Source organism: Vulpes vulpes, chromosome 11 (assembly GCF_048418805.1).
Source record: "Vulpes vulpes isolate BD-2025 chromosome 11, VulVul3, whole genome shotgun sequence".
NCBI lineage: Eukaryota > Metazoa > Chordata > Mammalia > Carnivora > Canidae > Vulpes > Vulpes vulpes.
In genome coordinates this window covers 78,811,846-78,830,178 of record NC_132790.1, presented here as the reverse complement: position 1 = coordinate 78,830,178, position 18,333 = coordinate 78,811,846, and the positions used below count along the sequence as shown (strand labels likewise).

At 40.4% G+C, this 18,333-nt stretch overlaps 3 protein-coding genes across 35 annotated transcripts in view; 1 reads left to right on the top strand and 2 right to left on the bottom strand.

Annotated features, from left to right (window-relative positions):
- NEK11 (NIMA related kinase 11) overlaps window positions 1-2,543 on the bottom strand; it is a 235,215-nt gene extending 232,672 nt beyond the window's left edge. For 3 of the 7 annotated variants that reach the window (XM_026015520.2, XM_026015523.2, XM_072726833.1), the window contains exon 1: window positions 1,894-2,031. The gene's annotated coding sequence lies outside the window, so the exon portion shown is untranslated. Of the gene's footprint in view, window positions 1-1,023; window positions 1,157-1,893; window positions 2,032-2,174 lie in introns of those variants that run through there. The other 4 variants (XM_072726830.1, XM_072726832.1, XM_026015522.2 and 1 more) reach the window with 2 other exon arrangements.
- ASTE1 (asteroid homolog 1) lies at window positions 2,096-15,060 on the top strand. 19 transcript variants are annotated; one of them, XM_072726843.1, is made up of 7 exons: window positions 2,096-2,423; window positions 3,342-3,470; window positions 3,611-4,936; window positions 9,528-10,793; window positions 11,893-11,952; window positions 12,624-12,819; window positions 14,559-15,060. In XM_072726843.1, the coding sequence occupies exons 3-4, from the start codon at window positions 3,632-3,634 to the stop codon at window positions 9,591-9,593; spliced, it is 1,371 nt and encodes a 456-aa protein (XP_072582944.1). In that variant the 5' UTR covers window positions 2,096-2,423; window positions 3,342-3,470; window positions 3,611-3,631; the 3' UTR covers window positions 9,594-10,793; window positions 11,893-11,952; window positions 12,624-12,819; window positions 14,559-15,060. The 19 variants fall into 19 exon arrangements, with proteins under 19 accessions (XP_072582944.1, XP_072582946.1, XP_072582950.1 ...); XM_072726845.1 differs by having other exon boundaries at window positions 2,116-2,339; XM_072726844.1 differs by having other exon boundaries at window positions 2,130-2,656.
- The window catches only part of ATP2C1 (ATPase secretory pathway Ca2+ transporting 1), a 164,730-nt gene continuing 158,645 nt past the window's right edge, over window positions 12,249-18,333 (bottom strand). For 5 of the 9 annotated variants that reach the window (XM_026015515.2, XM_026015517.2, XM_072726826.1 and 2 more), the window contains one exon: window positions 12,249-12,811. In XM_026015515.2, the coding sequence (XP_025871300.1) occupies window positions 12,716-12,811 (96 nt within the window). In that variant the 3' untranslated portion in view covers window positions 12,249-12,715. Of the gene's footprint in view, window positions 12,850-18,333 lie in introns of all 9 variants that reach the window. The other 4 variants (XM_026015516.2, XM_072726827.1, XM_072726828.1 and 1 more) reach the window with 1 other exon arrangement.

The window sequence follows — 18,333 nt, the reverse complement described above, 5'->3', positions numbered from 1 at the left end:
CATGATTTTAAATTGAAGACAGTCTATGCCTTGGAGTCAAGTTTCCACAACTATAAGACAAAAACTTATCGTGTATAACGATAAAACAAGATGCTATCTATGTAGTTTGGGGTTCATGACCAACACGTTTCGCATGGTGGTGGCAATTACAAATATCCTCAGACTAGAACAAAACAGTAAATGTGCATTTAGGCATTTTTCTTCTTGAAATAATGCATTAATCAGTTAAGTTTTACCTGATGCCAGTAAGATGTATTCTAGTAAATAGCTTTAAAAAGGGGGAGGGCATGTATGGCTGGCTCAGTTGGCAGAGCATGCCACTCTTGATCTCAGGACTGTGGGTTTGAGCCCCATGTTGGATGTGGAGATTACCTAAAAATAAAATCTAAGAAAAAGGAGGAGGAGGAGAAACCAGTCATCATTGTGTGCTCATGACAATACTGAAACATTAGCATTGTGTCGGAACTTCAGAGCTGAGGCCCATACCTCAAAATCCCTGAATAAAAATTTATGTCATATTATCAAGATCACAGAAAATATCAGTAAAATCTACTACTGAAAAAAATGACTGGAGAGCAGGCCTCCAGATGTGTATTTTGTTTGTTTTCTCTGCTCCCACAAAAGTGATACTTTCTGGCCAAATTAAAATACATGGACTCATAGAGTTTTCAACAGGAAAGAACCCTCCAGATGACCCAGTAATTCTCCTTATATTAGGGACGAGATAAAGGTCCCTATTCAGTGAAGGACAGACTAGTTCTGAGAAGTCCAATTTCCCAGTGGCTCCTGTTTGTAAATGAGCTTAATTTTAAACCCAGCAATGTCATCTAAGCAGTCTGGCCAGGCCCACAGACTACTTTGGAACTAGGTTCCCTTCTGCCAAACTCCCAGACTCAGCCCTGTGACCTTTAGTAATCAATTCCACTAATCTCCTCTGTGCAACCACAGAGCTACCCTAGCAGGTCCCGTGTTGTCTAGATTCCAGAACTATCTGTTCCTTTGTCAACGTTCACTCGCCCCTACCTCCTGAAGGTTGTGGATGAAGCTGAGCGCCAGATACACACACCTTCTGTATCTTTGTATCCTTGGCTCCTGTCATATAGTAGTAGGTGGTTCAACAAATTCTGTTAAGGCAAACAGGCGTCCAGCTGACCCACTGTTGCCCAAGGGAGGAAAAAAAAAGTGTGCGTGGTGAGAAGAGGGAAGAGAAGACTTAGAAAGTCGGATGGGAACCGTGAAGAAGGGGAGAGATTACCTCCTGCAAACTGAGCTGGTTGGGGGCAAAAGACAAGGAGCGTGTTCATCACGGGTTCAAGTCAAGTAGTTCCCTTCCCTTGTCATAATGAGAGGAAGCAGGTCTGACACCAGATTCTGCTTAAGTGGAACACTAACCTTTTTTTTTTTTTAATTTTATTTACTTATTCATGAGACACACACACACAGAGGCAGAGGCACAGGCCGAGGGAGAAGCAGGCTCCCTGCAGGGAGCCCGACGTGGGACCCTACCCCGGGTCCCCAGGGTCACGCCCTGCGCGGAAGGCGGCGCTAAACCGCCGGGCCCCCCGGGCTGCCCTAGAACCCTAACCTTAAAGACAAACCTTAACCTTAAGGTAAAACGAACATTCCCTGCCTCAACTTCTTTTTTTAAAAAAAATTACATTTTCGCAAAGCGGGCTAACATATACGGAGGCGGCGCCGGCCACGCTTCTGCTCCGGAGGCGGGAGCGGATGTGGGAGGCGAGGAGCCAAGGGAAGCGGAGGGGTCGCGGGCACGGAGGCGCACGGAGGCCCCCGGAGGCCCCCGGAGGCCGAGCCCCGCTGGGGCGACCTGAAGCCATCACCGTCCGCGGCTTCGGGGAGCTCGGCGCGCCACGCGGGCCGCCCTTCGCATACCTTTCGGGGCCGAGGGCGGAGGGGCTGCGGCGCCAGGCCGTGCCCACGGCCCCACCCGTAATTGGGACGGACGCTGGGCAGGTCTCCCGTAGGTGCAGCAGCCCCGCCGAGCCGCCCGACCTCGGGCCGAGGCTGTTGCGCCCCGTTGCCAGGGAGACAGCGTGGGGCATGCTGGGAAGCGGCGGAGAGGCGGCCGGGGGCCGGTCCCCGAGGCGGAAGTGTGCGGTGACCCAGGTGGGCGGGGAAAGGCGATCAGGTCGGGCCCGCCTGGCTCTCCTAACCTGGCAGCGGCCATCTCGGAGCTGACATCCCCGCCTGCCTTGAGCGACCTCGCGCCCCGCCGCCCCGAGCACCTGTGCCGCCGCGCCCTCCGGCTCCACCCGCTTCCTGGACCCGAGCTTTCCCAGTGACGTCATACGCGGAGACTTCCGGTTCCCGCTCCCCAGGTCGGACCCTCACGTGCGGGCGGTTGCAGCAGTGGCTCCTGCAGTCTGTTAATGGAAGGGCCGGCCCCCGGGCAGGAGGTGCAGGTGCGCTCTGCTGCAGGCCCGGGTGGCCGGTTATGCGGGTTGTGGCGGAGCGAGGTGTGAAGGCCTGTGTTCGACGACCGGCCTCAAGCCTTCTGTGCGCCTTCCTCCCACCCAGCACACGTTTGTTCATCTCCTGCGAGGCCCTGTGATTAGCTTAGGAGGCGTGGCCACGGCCTCTGTCCGCAGAAGCTTTACAAGACAGACGTCAATAAATAACTGCTGTACCAGATAAGGTGCTGGGGAGGGTAGGGCCAAAACTGGGGTGAACTGACGTGGGCGCAAAATGCAAGGGGTGCCCCAGGAGTCTGTAATCGAGATAGACACATTTTAATGCAGTATAATTAAAAATCAAAATCAATGCAAAAGAAGTCCGGCGTTGATAAAAATCTCACGGTTTTTAAATAAAGACCGTGCCACGCTGAGCCCTGTTGGAGCGGGGGGCCAAAGGGAAAGCTAGTAACACACACTCTGTGATTTCAATTAGCCAGAGAGGGAGCGATATTCTTGGTCCCTGAGCCAGATATGCAATTGCAAGAAGATGGAAAGAACCTCTAGTTAGGGTGAAGCTGGGGAGTTCCTGCATGCATGTAGCAGTAATTTTCCTTACTCAAAACTATATGCCAGTTAAGATGGGACTGACCACAAGCCAAGGCCTAAACGAAATTCCCAGACTGATTATCAATAAAGAAAAACTGGACGGGTATCATTGACCCTACACACTTTCGTTAACTGAAGCCCGGTACTCTCTGGTTCGTTAGTTGTAAGAGTGAGAGGGTATCATTTTTATAGCTTAGGACTTTTTTATCTTGACCCCGCAAAAATATTGTTGCAAGGTGATGACTGTTATGTTTCGATACCAGAGCCCGCAGTAGGCTCTGTTAGTATGTCAGTAATGGGCTTTAACTGATTTTCTTTTAGAATCAACAGCCTCCACCCTATCCAGAGATTAAACTCCATGAAACCATTGCATTTGTGCCTTGTCACACATGGGGAAAGCAAAAGAGAATGAGAAGGCACTCAGCTAGGTGGTGTTACTTGAGCATCTAGGTAAGACTTGAGAGGCTAACACCTAATATGTTCTGTTTAAAGAGCTGTTCATAACATTTGCTGTTGGTTTGTGGTGTTGGAAATTAAGACTCGGTCCCCATTAAGCAGCATTAGTTGAAAGTGTGTTCTGTTTTAAACAGGCAATTCTTCAGACAGTCATCATGGGTATTCGAGGACTAATGAGCTTTGTGGAAGATCATAGTAATGAGTTCTTCACTGATTTGAAGTTAAGAGACACAAAAATTGTCATTGATGGCTACGCTCTCTTCCACCGGCTCTGCTTCAACTCAAACTTGGAACTTCGGTATGGAGGAGACTATGATTCTTTTGCAGATGTTGCACAAAAATTCTTTGAATCACTGTTGGCTTGTAATATCTGTCCATATGTTGTATTAGATGGAGGATGTGATATTTCCGATAAAAAACTTAAAACTTTAAAGGATCGAGCTAGGGAGAAGATCCAGATGGCTCATTCCCTTTCTGTTGGTGGGGGTGGGTATGTGTGTCCTTTACTCATCCGGGAAGCATTCATACAGGTTTTGATCAAGCTACAAGTGTCTTTTGTTCAGTGCTTCTCAGAGGCAGATCGGGACATTATGACACTGGCTAATCATTGGAATTGCCCTGTATTATCATCAGATAGTGACTTTTGCATCTTTGACCTAAAATCGGGGTTTTGCCCCTTAAATAGCTTTCAGTGGAGAAATGTGAACACTATCAAAGGCACACAAGACTGCTATATCCCTGCCAAATGCTTTTCCCTTGATGCATTGTGCCATCACTTCAGCAACATGAATAAATCTCTACTACCTCTTTTTGCGGTGCTATGTGGAAACGATCATATTAATCTACCCATCATAGAGACATTTTTAAGTAAAGTGCGTCTTCCTCTTGGAGCTACCAGTTCTAAGGGGAGGAGACACCACCGAGTTCTGGGACTTCTGAATTGGTTATCTCATTTTGCTGACCCTACTGAAGCACTCGATAATGTTCTGAAATATCTCCCAAAAAAGGATCGTGAAAATGTTAAGGAAATTCTCTGCTGTTCCATGGAAGAATACCAGCAATCTCAGGTGGAGCTGCAAGACTTTTTCCAGTATGGTACTTATGCTTGTCCAGCAGCCTTGAATCTGGATTTACCCGAATGGGTATTAGAGGCTTTGGCCAAAGGCCAGCTCTCTCCTTTCATCAGTGATGCTTTGGTGCTAAGACGGACCATTCTGCACACACAGGTAGAAAATATGCAGCAGCCAAATGCCCACAGAATATCTCTGCCCATCCGGCAAATCATTTATGGGCTTCTTCTGAATGCTTCTCCACATCTGGAAAATACATCCTGGAATGCATTGCCTTCTCAGCCTCTAGCTTTCAGTGAAGTGGAAAGGATTAATAAAAATATCAAAACATCAACTGTTAATGCAGTAGAACTGCCCAAGGATCATTCTGACTTAAGCAAATTGACTGAGGTAAGTGTTTGCAACACTAATCTAGTATTTGTAAAGTACTTTACAGGTCCTTTCACACATATTATCTCTCTTAATATAACCAAATGAGGTTGGTTGCTCTATTCCCCCCATTTCATAGCTGAGAAAACTAGGATTCAAAGTGGGTTACTATGTAATATCTCAGCCAGAGAGTTGCAGTGCTAGGACTGAAACCCAGGTCTTTTAGCTCCAGATTGCCACTTGCACTTTACTTCAGTAGTCTGTGTTATTTTGCAGTTATTACAACTACTTTGTTGATACTTAATAAATTGGGGTTATGTGCCTTTAGAAAAAAAGGAAAAGGATCAAATTCTGAGCTGCAAAACAAAGTGTGCCTGAAGGCATTGATCATAGGCATAACTAATATATTAGACTGCATCAGATTTCAATTAACAAGATTAATACTGATCCTTGGGCCTAATTTTTCATTTTTCTCAATGAGGACCTTTTTTTTTTTTTTAGGATTTAGGTTTATGGGATCATGATAATTAGCTTGATATTGAAAACATGATTCTTAGCATAACTCAGTGTTGTTAAAACCTGAGTAACTCTCAGACCAACCCACTTTTCAAGGTAAAACCATTTTTGGATCCCAGTGTTTATTTTGTTGTTTGTAATATTACACAAATATGTTAAAAATTATAAATAGAGAGGGGCACCTATGTGGCTCAGTAGGGTAAGCATCTGATTCTTGATTTCAGCTCAGGTTATGATCTCAGGATCCTGAGATTGAGCCCCAAGTAGGGCTCTGTGCTGGGCATGGAGCCTGCTCAAGATTCTCTCCCTTGCCCTCTACCTCACCCTCCGCCCCTCCCCACCCCTATGCTCTTACTTGTGCTTGCACTCTCTCAAAAAAAAATTATAAATATGAAATTGCTTATGCTAATACAATTAAATTTACAAATTAAATGCATATAAATTTACAATACCAATTGCAGTGCCTATTGAGAGTTTTCTTAAATCCACCTAATATTCAGATTCAGGAGACTTAGCCTAGACCTTTCCTGGTACCAGTTTACTCAAGCATGTAGGACAGCAACCATACCTTCCCAGCAGGTTTGAATCAGGCTTTCCTTTCCTTTGGGAGTTTTTGCAACAGTCTACACTACTGGTTCTCCACTGGAATTATTTTGTTCCCCTACCTTCCACAGGGGACATTTGGCAATGTCAGGAGACACTTTCGATTAGCAGTACGCAGGTTGATGGGGAAGGGTGTTGGTATTGGCATCTAGTGGGAATAGGCCTAGCATACTGCTAAATATCTTAAAATGCACCAGACAGCGCCATCCCCCCCCCCCCGCCCCCCTAAGGCATTATCAAGCCCCAAATGCAATACCTGACCTACACTGATGAGGGACTAACCTCTTTAATCTCATTAGTGCCAACTCAGACAGGAGGAAATGAGCTCCACATCAGATGGGTACCAGTGCCTCCTTGGCAATGAGGAATGACTGCTAATGGGAACGGGGTTTCTTTTGGGGGCTGCTGAGATGTTCTGGAATTAGTGATGGTTGCACAAGCTTATAAATTTACTAAAATCACTTTAAAAGGGTGAATTTTATAACATGTGAATTATATCCCAATTAAAGTCTCACTGGCCGCCTTCCCCCTCATTTTTTGTAACTATTCCATAAACATAGCTTCCAAGCTCCCTGCAAGGGCCATGCCTAATTACAAGTCACTGCACTCAGGGAAGCCCTGTGATATGATGTCCCTATCTGGTGTTTACAGTTCATTTATAGTTCAAATCTAGATGCAATTTTACAAGAGTTATTTTTACCATGTAAGTAACATAGCTAATTTTACGTTTCTAGGGTTATAGATTAGAAAGTTGAGCATAGGTCAAATTCCAAATAGAAGGAATTTATGAAACCTTCACCCATACCAATAAAATTGAAATTAGCAACATTTTAAATGATGATGTTTTGTTGAAATTACATTTCTCCTCACAACCTAAATGGTGCTATGTGGGAGAGTTTTTAAAACTTTTTTTATGGCTTTATTGAGAAATGAGTACAGTAAAGTGCCCATATTTAAAGCGTAAGCTTTGATGAGTTTGATGTATGTTTCCATCTGTGAATCCATCCTGCAATTAAAATAATGAATATATGCATCACTCCTAAAAGTTTCCCCTTGCCTCTTTGCAATTCATCCCTCCCTGAGTATGTACACAAAGAACACAGATGATTGAACAGCTTGATGAATTTTCACCAACTTGACACCTCCATGTAAAGCACACCCAGATGAAGACACATTATCAGTACCCCAACAGTTTTCCCTAATGTCTGGTTCCAGTACCTCCTCTCCCACCTCCTATAATCACTATCCAGACCTTTAACAACATTGAATAGTTTTAACTGTTTGCATATTTTATAAAAATGGAATCATACAGTACGAATTCATCTGGCTTTTTATTCAACACGATGTTTCTGAAATTCATATCACTGTGAGAAGCTATAGATCATTTATTTCTTATTGCTGTGTATTATTACATTGTGGGAATATACCACAGTTGATTTTTCCATTTTGCAGGTGATAGACATTTCGGTAGTTAGCAGTTTGGGCAATTATGAATAGTGCTATGAACATTCCAGTGCCTATCATCTATAGATAATATGGACACATTTCTATTGTATATATTACTAGGAGTGGAATTGTTAGAAGATATGCATATGTTCAGTTTACAAGATATATTGCCAAATGGTCTTGCAAGGTGATTTAACCAGTTAGTATTCCCACCAGCAGATTATGAAGGTTCCTCTTAATTTACACTCATGTGAACACTTGGTGTTTTTTATCCTTAAAAAAATTTTTTTAGCTATTCTGATGGTTGTATAGTGGCATCATTTTTGCCAATTTGGTAGGTGTTAATTGCATTTCTCTAATGACTTATTTGAGCACTTTTTGTGTGTCCATTGGCTGTTTCACTATTCTGTTATATAATTTTCTGTTCAAACTCTATTGCTCATTTTCCTATTGGCTTATTTCTATACACACATCTTTTGCCAAATAACATGTGAATAGACTCTCAGATTCCGTGGATTTTCACTCTAGTATGTTTTGATGAACAGAAGTTCTTAATATAGCCCAATTTTTTTTTCAGATTTTATTTATCATAAGAGACACAAAGGGAGAGAGGCAGAGACATAGGCAGAAGGAGAAGCAGGCTCCATCCAGGAAGCCAGATGTGGGACTCAGTCCTGGGACTCTAGAATCACGCCCTAAGCCAAAGGCAGACACTCAACCATTGAGCTACCCAGGCGTCCCAATATAGTACTATGGTTATCACTTCTGTGACCTACTTAGAAAATTACCATTCAAGGTCATGACAGGTTTTTTTTTTGCCTTTCACATTTAGATCTATGATCTATCTACAACTGATTTTTTGTGTATGGTGTGACATAGGGATAGGGTACTTCTTCATATGAAAATCCAGTTGAGTCAATGAGTATAGCATGCTGATTATACTCCTTGCTAAGTGGAGATGACAAGTGTTCTCATCACTTACCTGTATTCAGAGTAAAGTGAAATTCTGTGTGGTGAGATCTTTCAGCTTTCTCTTGGCATAAATTAATCAATTCTGTATTTAGCTCAGTGTTACTAGCTCTAATTAGCCCATGATAATTCTAAATGGTATCAGGTGCAAATGTGATTCCAAAGACAAATGCAGTATATGAATAGATATTTTATGATAGTTATCTATTCGAGTTAGTAACACTTTATATGCCTTGTGGCAGCTATTGTAATAGAAACTTTTATAGTTATTTAATTTCCACAGTAACCAGATAGGGTAGGGTTTTCATTTTGATTGTTAGTTGCAATGGATAGAGCTCCATTCAAGCTAACCATGAGAGGTTAATCATAAGGAGATGGAAGTGGATTATTCTTTGGGAGTAAGGCAGTGCCACGACCAGTCTCTCTGGGTGTCTGTTTCCCTGTGGATTTTCTTCTACAGGCTTGTAGTTTCCTTCCCCTTGGGATAAGGGAGAGTTGTGGTCATATGGGATAAAACCTAACCAGATTTAAGGGCTGTGAGCAGACTAGTTCTTCTTTTGTTTTGTTTTTGTAGTTCCTCTTTTGGAAGGGCTAAGAACTAGTGGGTTCCATGAAACATCTTGTGTAATTCATTATAATGCCCATGTACAGATAATCAGAATGACTGTAGAAACACTCAGAAACTTGCCCAGTGCTGTACAGGTAGTGAGAGACAGAACACCTCTAAAGTCAAAGCCCAAACTCTTTGTTCATAAAAGTTGTAACTTGGTTAGGGAATTCAAAAATTTAAGCATTAGATCTCAGAAAAGAATTCCTTAGCTTATGTATTTCCTTAGCTTTACTTGGTATGTTTTCCTACCAGTTGAGATAATAAAGAAGTTTGTTTTACTTTATATTTAAGTAAATTAATTGTTACTTCCCATAAGGAGTGATTATACTGTAAAGCATTTTAAATATTTCTAATTCTAAAGTTTATCACAGTATCAAAATTTTAAAACCAGTGTTTATAAATTATATTTAATACTCTCACACATCAGTGATGAAACTACTTTGCCAATTATGATGTGTTTTATTTCAGGTTAACAGGTCCATTCCCAGCTGTCAACACAACACAATGATTGACTACAAACTCGGTTTTAGATAACGGAGAAATATTTCATCCTTTCAGAAAGTTAAGAAATCCTTTTCCGGCTGCATGCAGACATTAGGAATACAACTGTTTTTTGTTTTTTTTTTCCGTAAAGTTTGATCATAAAAAGTCCTTCTAGAGGTGCCCTTTTAATAGTCCTAATTTCCTTATTTGTAGAAATGTGTGGCCTATTAGGTCCCTTATGGTTCTTAAGATTCATTAAGGTAAAGTTAATTCAAGAGGCCTGAAACCCTCATAGCTATTAACTTCCTTTTATTTGAAGTACACTCTAAAGCATGGAGTAAAAGTGAGTATGGAGTTTTATTGTAAACACGATACAGGTAGTCCTTAAATCTTACTATCTCCCTTGAATGTTTCTCTCACCTACAAGCAGCCACCCTGGAATAATCCCTGTGTGGGAAAACAAAGATAATAAAACATTCACCTGGGTAGGGACAAGAGACAGGACCCAAATAGAAGGCTGTATATGCCACAAAGGGTGCATATAATCTATGTTTGCCTTCTGGAAGTGATCAGTAATGGCATCATGAAGAAGGCAGGGTCTCAATATTCACTGGCAAGTAAGAGTAAGGTTGAAAATACATCTTTGTGTCTCAAAGCAGAATAGTTAAAATGCAGATTCCTGGGTTCCTCTCATATTTACTGAATCAAAATTCAGGGGTTGGGACCTGAGGACTGAATATTTTAATAAGCTTCCCAAGTGATACATGCACTGAAAATGTTCACCAGCCTACATGGAAGATGGAATATCATGAGCAAGGGCTGTGTAGTGGGGGTAGACAATATAGCCATTCAACCATATTTATTAAGCACCCAGTGTTTTAAATGCTTTGAATGTTGCTGATTTCTTTCCATAGGAAGATAAGAAACTGACAGACAAATTCATTTGCATTGAAGTCTCTTCAGAGTAGGAAAAAAAGAAAAAAAAAACACCAAAGACATTCCCCAAAGTAACTTGCAGGATGTTTGGTATGTATTTTCAGCTCTCGTTGGCCAAACGTCAGATACTTCTGTTAGAAACTCTGAAGGTGAAACAGACCATCCTGGAACCAATCCCTTCTTCATTGAAGCTGCCCATTTCTGTCAGTTGCTATTGGTTGCAGCACACAGAGGGCAAGGCAAAGCTACATCACCTCCAGGCCTTACTGCTAGGGATGCTGATGGGGCCCTTGCATGCCATAATCAACAGCCCTGGTAGGTATCTGGAAATTCCAATATATATCTGCATGTTACTTGCATGTAATCGTAAGTTTAAACAAAGAAATATTCTTGGATTATTTACTCCCATCAGTTATATCCACAACTTAGGAATGGAGGCACCGAAATATCATTCATTCACTGGCAAATATTTTTGAGCACTTCTGTGTGTCAGGCTCTGTGCTGCAGAACTTGATTATAAGGGCACAGCAGTGAAAATGTGCTGCCACTGCCTAATCCCACATGCCCTGTGGCACCTAATGCTTTCATCTATGAAGTGTGAATGTGTAATGTGCCAATTACACTCTGTATTCCATGTACCCTATCCCTGTCAATACAGTGGCAACATCATCACTAAAAACTGATTTAGAATTGTCCATTCGTGAAACTTCGGAATACCTACAACCATATCAACATTTGTACTTGTGCTGTTTTTTTACTTTTTCTCCACTGTTAAGTTTCAATTAGTGTGTTAGTGATGGTAGAAATAGTAACTTTCCTATTAGAGAAATACACTTTAAGGCAATTTAGATTTATCAGGTGAAGTATTTGACGATGCATTGGAGCACTTCAATTCTCTAGTGGAATTAAAGGATTATGAATGCTGTAACACTTTATCTAGACATGTATAATCATTATCACACTCCAGAGCAGTGATAATATCTAATGGCCATTAGTTATGTGTGGCTATTAACATTAAAACTTCAGCTCCTCCTTGACACCAGCCACGTTTCAAGTGCTCAGTAGCCACATGTGGCTAGAGGAGGCCGAATTGGACAGCAGAGATACAGAACATTCCCATCATCGCTGGAAGTTCTGGTGGGTAATACTACTCTGGAGTTTACTTTTTAAAGTAAGTTAAATGAAAGAGTGAACCAGCATAGATTCCAGGACACCCCAAGTGTGAGAGTAGTTGTCAGAAGGGATAGCCAACTTAAGGCCCACTACTAGTTAAGACACAAGTTTAGGGTATTTCCTCCCATTGAATAATAAATAATGAATGTAGTTTAAGAATATTCTCAAAGAACAAGCCTGTTAGGTGTTTACCTGAGTCCAACAGAAGGGGCACGTCAAGGGTCTGTTTCTTTTCTTTTAGGAATTGTGGACCCCGCACCCAGGCAGGCTCAGTGCCTTGCTGCTCGCTAATTGGTAAAAGGTGGGCCTCCTTTTTATTACTTTCAAGTTGGTCCAGTGTCATTTTGCACCTCCCTGCACAAGCAGACCTGCAGAAACTTACAGCTGAACACACACTACACTCATTTCCTAGGGTTGTTGTTTCTTGCTTCTTCACCTCTACTATGTGAAGTAGATGACTGACCATACTCTCACTGAGTTATGCTTTTGTTTTCCTCTCATAAAGCAGAAGTTAAAGTGTGCTTTAAACACAGAGGCTGTATAAGTGCACTATAGCATAGAGGCCTCCATGGAAGGAAAGTTAGTGAACAAGAACAGTGAGGAGAATGATATTTAATAGTAATTTGTATTTTTCAGAGAGACAGATTTAGGGCTTGGAGAGTTCAGATGCAGATGTGTTTAAGGTCAGGTGGTAGACCAGGGGAAGAGATACTGTTTTAAGGAAAAATAAATAATTTGGGGTTGAGTAAAGTTAGGTTGTCATTAAAAAGGCATTTCAGTATAAATATTTCAGTTTATACAGCAAGGCTTTTACATTGACGTGAAAATAGTAAAGAGCCAGAAGAGAAAAGCAGTTTGGTTATTTAAACTAATTTTTTTTTCCTTATGGAATTCAAAGTTCTATATAGAGAGAAAATTACAGGCTATACAGTGTTTTTGGAAATACTGCCCTTGGGTTGTTTCTTTGTCTAGATAAGGAAGATCTGCGGGAGGATGGTGCTAGGATGTTGTATGAAGAGTTCCAAAGAGTGAAGGAGCAGACGCGGCCGGGCACGAGACTGGACTTAGACACAGCTCACATCTTCTGTCAGTGGCAGTGCTGTCTGCAGATGGGGATGTATCTCAATCAGCTGCTGTCCACTCCTCTCCCGGAACCAGACCTAACTCGGTAAGCACCACGGGAAACTAGTTCAGATGGCTGCACACAGAAGTAAATACTTTTATTTATACTTAAAGCATATAAGCTATGTTTAAAAAATTAATCTTAGTGTAATTGGTCTTAGATCACTATTATAGCTGAAGAACTGGAAACAGGAGAAATACTAATTTTTTTCCATATTCTCAAAAAGTTTCTGTGATTAGATCAAAGATTTTAAAAAGTCCCATAAAAAGCTATAGAACTTGTTCCTTCATTTCTCTCAGGTCTTTGTTCACATATCACTTTATAAGGCTTTTTCTGATTACCCTCCTGGAATACTACTCTCTACTCCAGTCACACTAGTTCTACTACTCTTGGATTTTTTAATTGCATTTCTTACCACTTGGCATACAGTTCACATACTCATTCAAATATTTATTAAATGCCTACTTTATGCCAGGGTGTAATGAACAAAATATTAAAAAAAAAAATCTGTTGTAATGGAGCTTTTTTTTCTAGTGAGTTGACCACTAAGACACTTCAGTGAACTTTGTCTAGGGTTTTTGTTTTGCCAGATAAGTATGAAGAAGGGAGAGGCAGCCTGTATGCCAGTAAGTGATTATGTTTGATTATGGAATTGAAGCTGGGTAAGAAAGGAAGGGTAGCAGTAGTGTGTGAGCCAGTGAAAAAGTGCCACATTCAGTGGATTGGGACATCCTGGTGATTGTCTATCCAGGAGATCCTAGAGGGAGGTAGGAAGATAAAGGGGAGATTGTTAGCAAATGGAGCTGAGATTATAGATCTGCTTTGTCTCTCTCTACTTGAATGTGAACACTGTGAGGACAGGGACTTAGCTATTTTATTTACTTTTGTAGCCCTGGTGCCTAACATACAGTAAGTACTTTAATATTTGTCAAATAAATGAGTGATGTATGTATGGAGGCATATAAAATATGCCAGTGTGACTAAATGTTTTAAGGTATAAAGCTTCCTAAGCAGTAAATAGTGTTAATACATCCCTGGACCTAATATCTGAGCTAACCCTAGGACCTTCTACCAAGTAAGATCAATTGGCCTTTGACCTATGGATTTTTTTATGCCTTCCTTAAATAGTTTAGGTGATTCTTGAGTGGATCCTAACTACCACAAATCCCTTTACAACAGAACAGAGAAAAACAAGACCAAATAGTTCTCTTCATAATAACTTCAGCAGGACTATTCTGGTATCTCAGCATTACTAGAGCTTTTTAAATGATTATCTTAACCTGATTAAATGATGGTCTTGCATCAGTTGCTAAGGCACCAGTTGATCATCTGGCATTAAGTTATAAAATTTGTGGCTTCCAGTTAAACTCATCTTCAATTTCTAAAGTAGGTTTTCAGTACGTGTGAGTCAGTGACCTTGCAAAAGATGCCACTAAATTTTCTCATGTTTCAAGAGAATGCCTATTTTAGTTTATCAAACATATTTAATTCCTTTTCTTTGAAGTGTTAAGAGGTCTGCTCAACTTTGGCTGGTTGTAGAAGCAGCAAAGCATCTCTCATTTAATTTGTTGATAAAAAGTTTTTAGATATCACCAGCCAAGTTTGTAATAACAACTCAGTTCCTTCCTTCAAGGAACAGATTTTTCTTAAGTAATTTTAGTAATAACTCTACAGAAGCAAGAATAGTTCTCAGTGGTTAGCTGCATTTGTTGAAGCCATGTTAATGATCATTGTCTTTGCACTGAACCTATGCTTTACTAGCACTTTTCTCTCCTGTTGAACAGACTGTATAGTGGAAGCCTGGTGCATGGACTATGCCAGCAGCTGCTAACATCAACTTCTGTAGAGAGTCTCCTGAGCATGTGCCCTGAAGCAAAGCAACTATATGAACATCTGTTTAATGCCACAAGGTCATATGCCCCTGCTGAATTATTCCTACCAAAGGGTAAATCAAATTCAAAAAAAAAAAGGCAAAAGAGACACGGTACCAGCTGGTCAAAAAACAGAGTGGGGACCACCTCAGACACTAGATGCTGGTATGAGGGAAGCAATCGGTTTGGGCTATTAATGGTTGAAAACTTGGAGGAACATATTGAGGTCTCGGAGCTTGAATAAACTCAGTCTGCAACCAGAATTATAATCCTTAAAACTTCTGTTACCTCCCCCTTGAAATGATTAACTGTTTTATTTAGAATCTGTTAGGGGATAAACATTTTAAGAGGCAACCTTTGAGTCCCAAGGTATTTTGTATTCTGCTTTTAATAAATACAACCTGATTTCAAGAAACTTCTGTATTTTCTTAAACGCACTTAAAAACATGTTTGTACTTCTTACGTTCCATTTCCGGACATTAATATAAATCTGTAACCTTTCCTTTGCAGCAATTCAGCCACCTATGTTTCCAAAACGAATAGAAATCTTATTTCAATTATTTCCTATAAGCAGGAACTGGGTTATTATCATTTCAAAACATTTTTTTCTCAACTGTTTCCTCTTCATCCTTTATTCTGAAAGGTCTGAGGCTTCGGGAGAGAAAAGTGAGGGAACCAGACAGAAAGCAAACACCTTTAAGTACTAGGGAAATGAGACCATGGCAGGCTTGAAGAATACTTTATATGCTCCAGGTTTTGTTTTTTTGTTTGTTTGTTTTTTGTTTTGTTTTTTTATGCTCCAGGTTTTAAAGCAAAAGTTGAAACTGTATGGCTCCAACAAATGAAGCAATAGCATCCTGAGCTCCTAGATAGAGGAAAAGGAGGAAACACTATGAAGAAGTTAGAATATTAGTGATCTATGCAGCAATACCAGAATCTTAGGTCTGCGGGAATTGACCCATTAATGGGATATGAAATTAATGAGTCATAACCAGCATTTTTAAGTGGAAATCATCAGACATGCATATCACATATTAAACGGTTATGCAAAATATATTTCTTATTGTGGATTGCAGTCGAAAGACTTTGAAAGGCACTGCTCTGGAACACACTAGAGGCTACTAAAATTATAAATACCAACAGAATTGTGAAGGTGCTGGTCAGTTCCAAATAAATAACTTGAAAATAACAAGCAAGTGGAATGAATCTAATTGGGCAAGATCTAGAAGATCTGAAGGCAGATTCCCAGCCTTTGTTTTATTTGCACTCATGCAAATTGTGTTCTTTTCTTGAACTGTACTCTCTCAATGTTATATTCTATATTCCATCAGTGAGAACCCTAAACATGGTTTTAAGCTGCCATGTAAGCTTAAACTGAACAGGCCTATGTTCAGTTCCCAACATCTGGCAGACAAGTCTTTCCACATTCCTAGTGAGAACCATACTAGGGAGTAAGCCCAGCATCACACTTTCCAAGTGCTGACTGGAAAAAACACAATCTTACTTGTTTCTAAAGTTTTCAGCCCTAAAGACTGGCTTCTGTTTCAAATAAAGAGTTCTTGAAATAAGGAAATTTTTGTTTATTTTAGGAGGAGCGCCTGGGGGTCTGTACCAAAGTTCTTTTTATGTTTCTAAAGAGATGGTTATCCAAAAAAAAAAAAAAAATCAATAAAGCAGTCATATGTTCTATTTTTGATATGTGTTTTTCCAATTGTAGATCTAATGGGGACTACCAGCACATTAAGTCCTTTTTATATAAAAATTCTCTTTTTCTTGATTCCTGCAGTTGGGGGCCAATGTGGAAATTACACCAATATGAGTCTCTTACTTCCTGGCTTTATTATTAACACTGCTTTTGCAAACCACCAGCCTTGCATGAAAAATCATTTCTACTTCCACTTTGGCAAGTACCTGGCTTGATAGGCACCAAACTGAAGAGTGTATGGGCTACAAAGTTTAAACAAAAGTCAACTGAGTTTTATCACTCATCTTTTTTTTTTCTTTCATTAAAAGGAGTTTTTCAAGCAAAGGGACCCTCCTTCAGTAGACACCGAAATCAGATTCCCTTCTCTAGCCATTGCAATCAGAGCCATTCACTTGAATTACTCATCCTTTTAGAGAAGGAGTTAGAATCTAACAATGCTCATTAGCTTTTACTCTGACAATTATGGAGTTACCTCATCCAATTATAGATCTTCTCCTGGATATATAAGTGAGAGGTCATAGGCACTCCAAGGTATCTGAGGGGTTTACCAAAGAAATACGACATAGTACCTGATCCCCAAAGTCATATTTAGGTAAGCTGCTTGGGGGAAGACAACACATAATGAAATAACAAGGACATTTTATAAAGCAATCTGTCAGCCACAAAATGGCAAAGTGCAGACTGAATGCTCAATAAAGAGACAGCAGTCACCAGGATGAGGAGAGGTTAAATCACAAGATTCTCAGATTTGGCTCTGAACTTGGGTTTTACTAGACAGGGATGTAATTCAGAGGACATCCTTGGGCCATGGAAACACCTCTGTAGAAGGTTACAAATTCCATATTCTATTTGGAAAATTTGTTTCCTATTTTTCACAAGTCTTTAGGTCTTGCTTTTTCTGATTCAATTCTAGCTAATGAAAGCTCACCTGAGGCTTTGGAAATGTAAGTCTCCAATTAGCAGTTTAAGTACCAAAGAGACTCTGGATAGTTTTTAAAATGAATAAATTTTAGTAATAAAGTTGGACAGAGAAAAACACTACAATACAATCATGTTCTATCTAGTTGTAATAAAGTTACTTGAACTTCATTTAGACAAGCCCTTTTTGAGATACCTAGACCTAGAAAGTTTAATTTATATATCCTGTAACTATAAACTCTAAAGGCTTTTCAAGATGATTGATCATGACAAAAAATTCAAATTAGTTTTAGTATTTAAGTTTAGATTTCTAATTCAAATTATAATTTTAGAAGATAAAGACCTTTCTAAGTAGAAAGGTTTTAGGATTATCTTTTCTTTTGTGCATAAAATAATGACTATGCCTCAGTTACCCTATCTGTAACATAGGGGATCAAAGTAGTTCAAATTGTTACATAAAGACAAACTGACATGTACTATTAAGTTACATCATCCAGTGCCTGGCACTAGAAATATGTAAGGAATGCCAGCCAATACTGTTACAACCACACAAGAGCAAAGCACCCACACCAAAAGCAAAGCAAGGGATCTGAGGAGGAGAGAGAGGGGGCTGGGCAGAAAGATCAGACCATGACACCAGTGGTTACTAGAGCTAATGCAGAAATTTTACAGAGACAAGGAGATCAACACCACCAAATATGGGCTAACATGGGAAGGGCAAGAACATGAAAACATTAAAACAACTTCAGCAGAGTTGGCTGGCTAAACCACACTAAAAGGCAAAGTGCCAAGAGAATGTGAATAGGCAGCCAAGTTCAACCTTAGAAAATAATGAAAAAAGACCAGAAGGAACTATCCCTGTGGGTATATGCACTTCCTTGCCATTTTTTCTTATTATCAAGGACTCTACTGTATTGTTTTTAAAATCCAATTGAAGAGCTCTGGGTATGTTTAAAGAAAGGAAAAAATTGGGCACCTGGGTGGCTCAGTCGGTTAAGCGTCTGCCTTCAGCTCATGTCATGATCTCCCAGTTCTAGGATGGAGCCCCACATCCTCCCTGCTCAG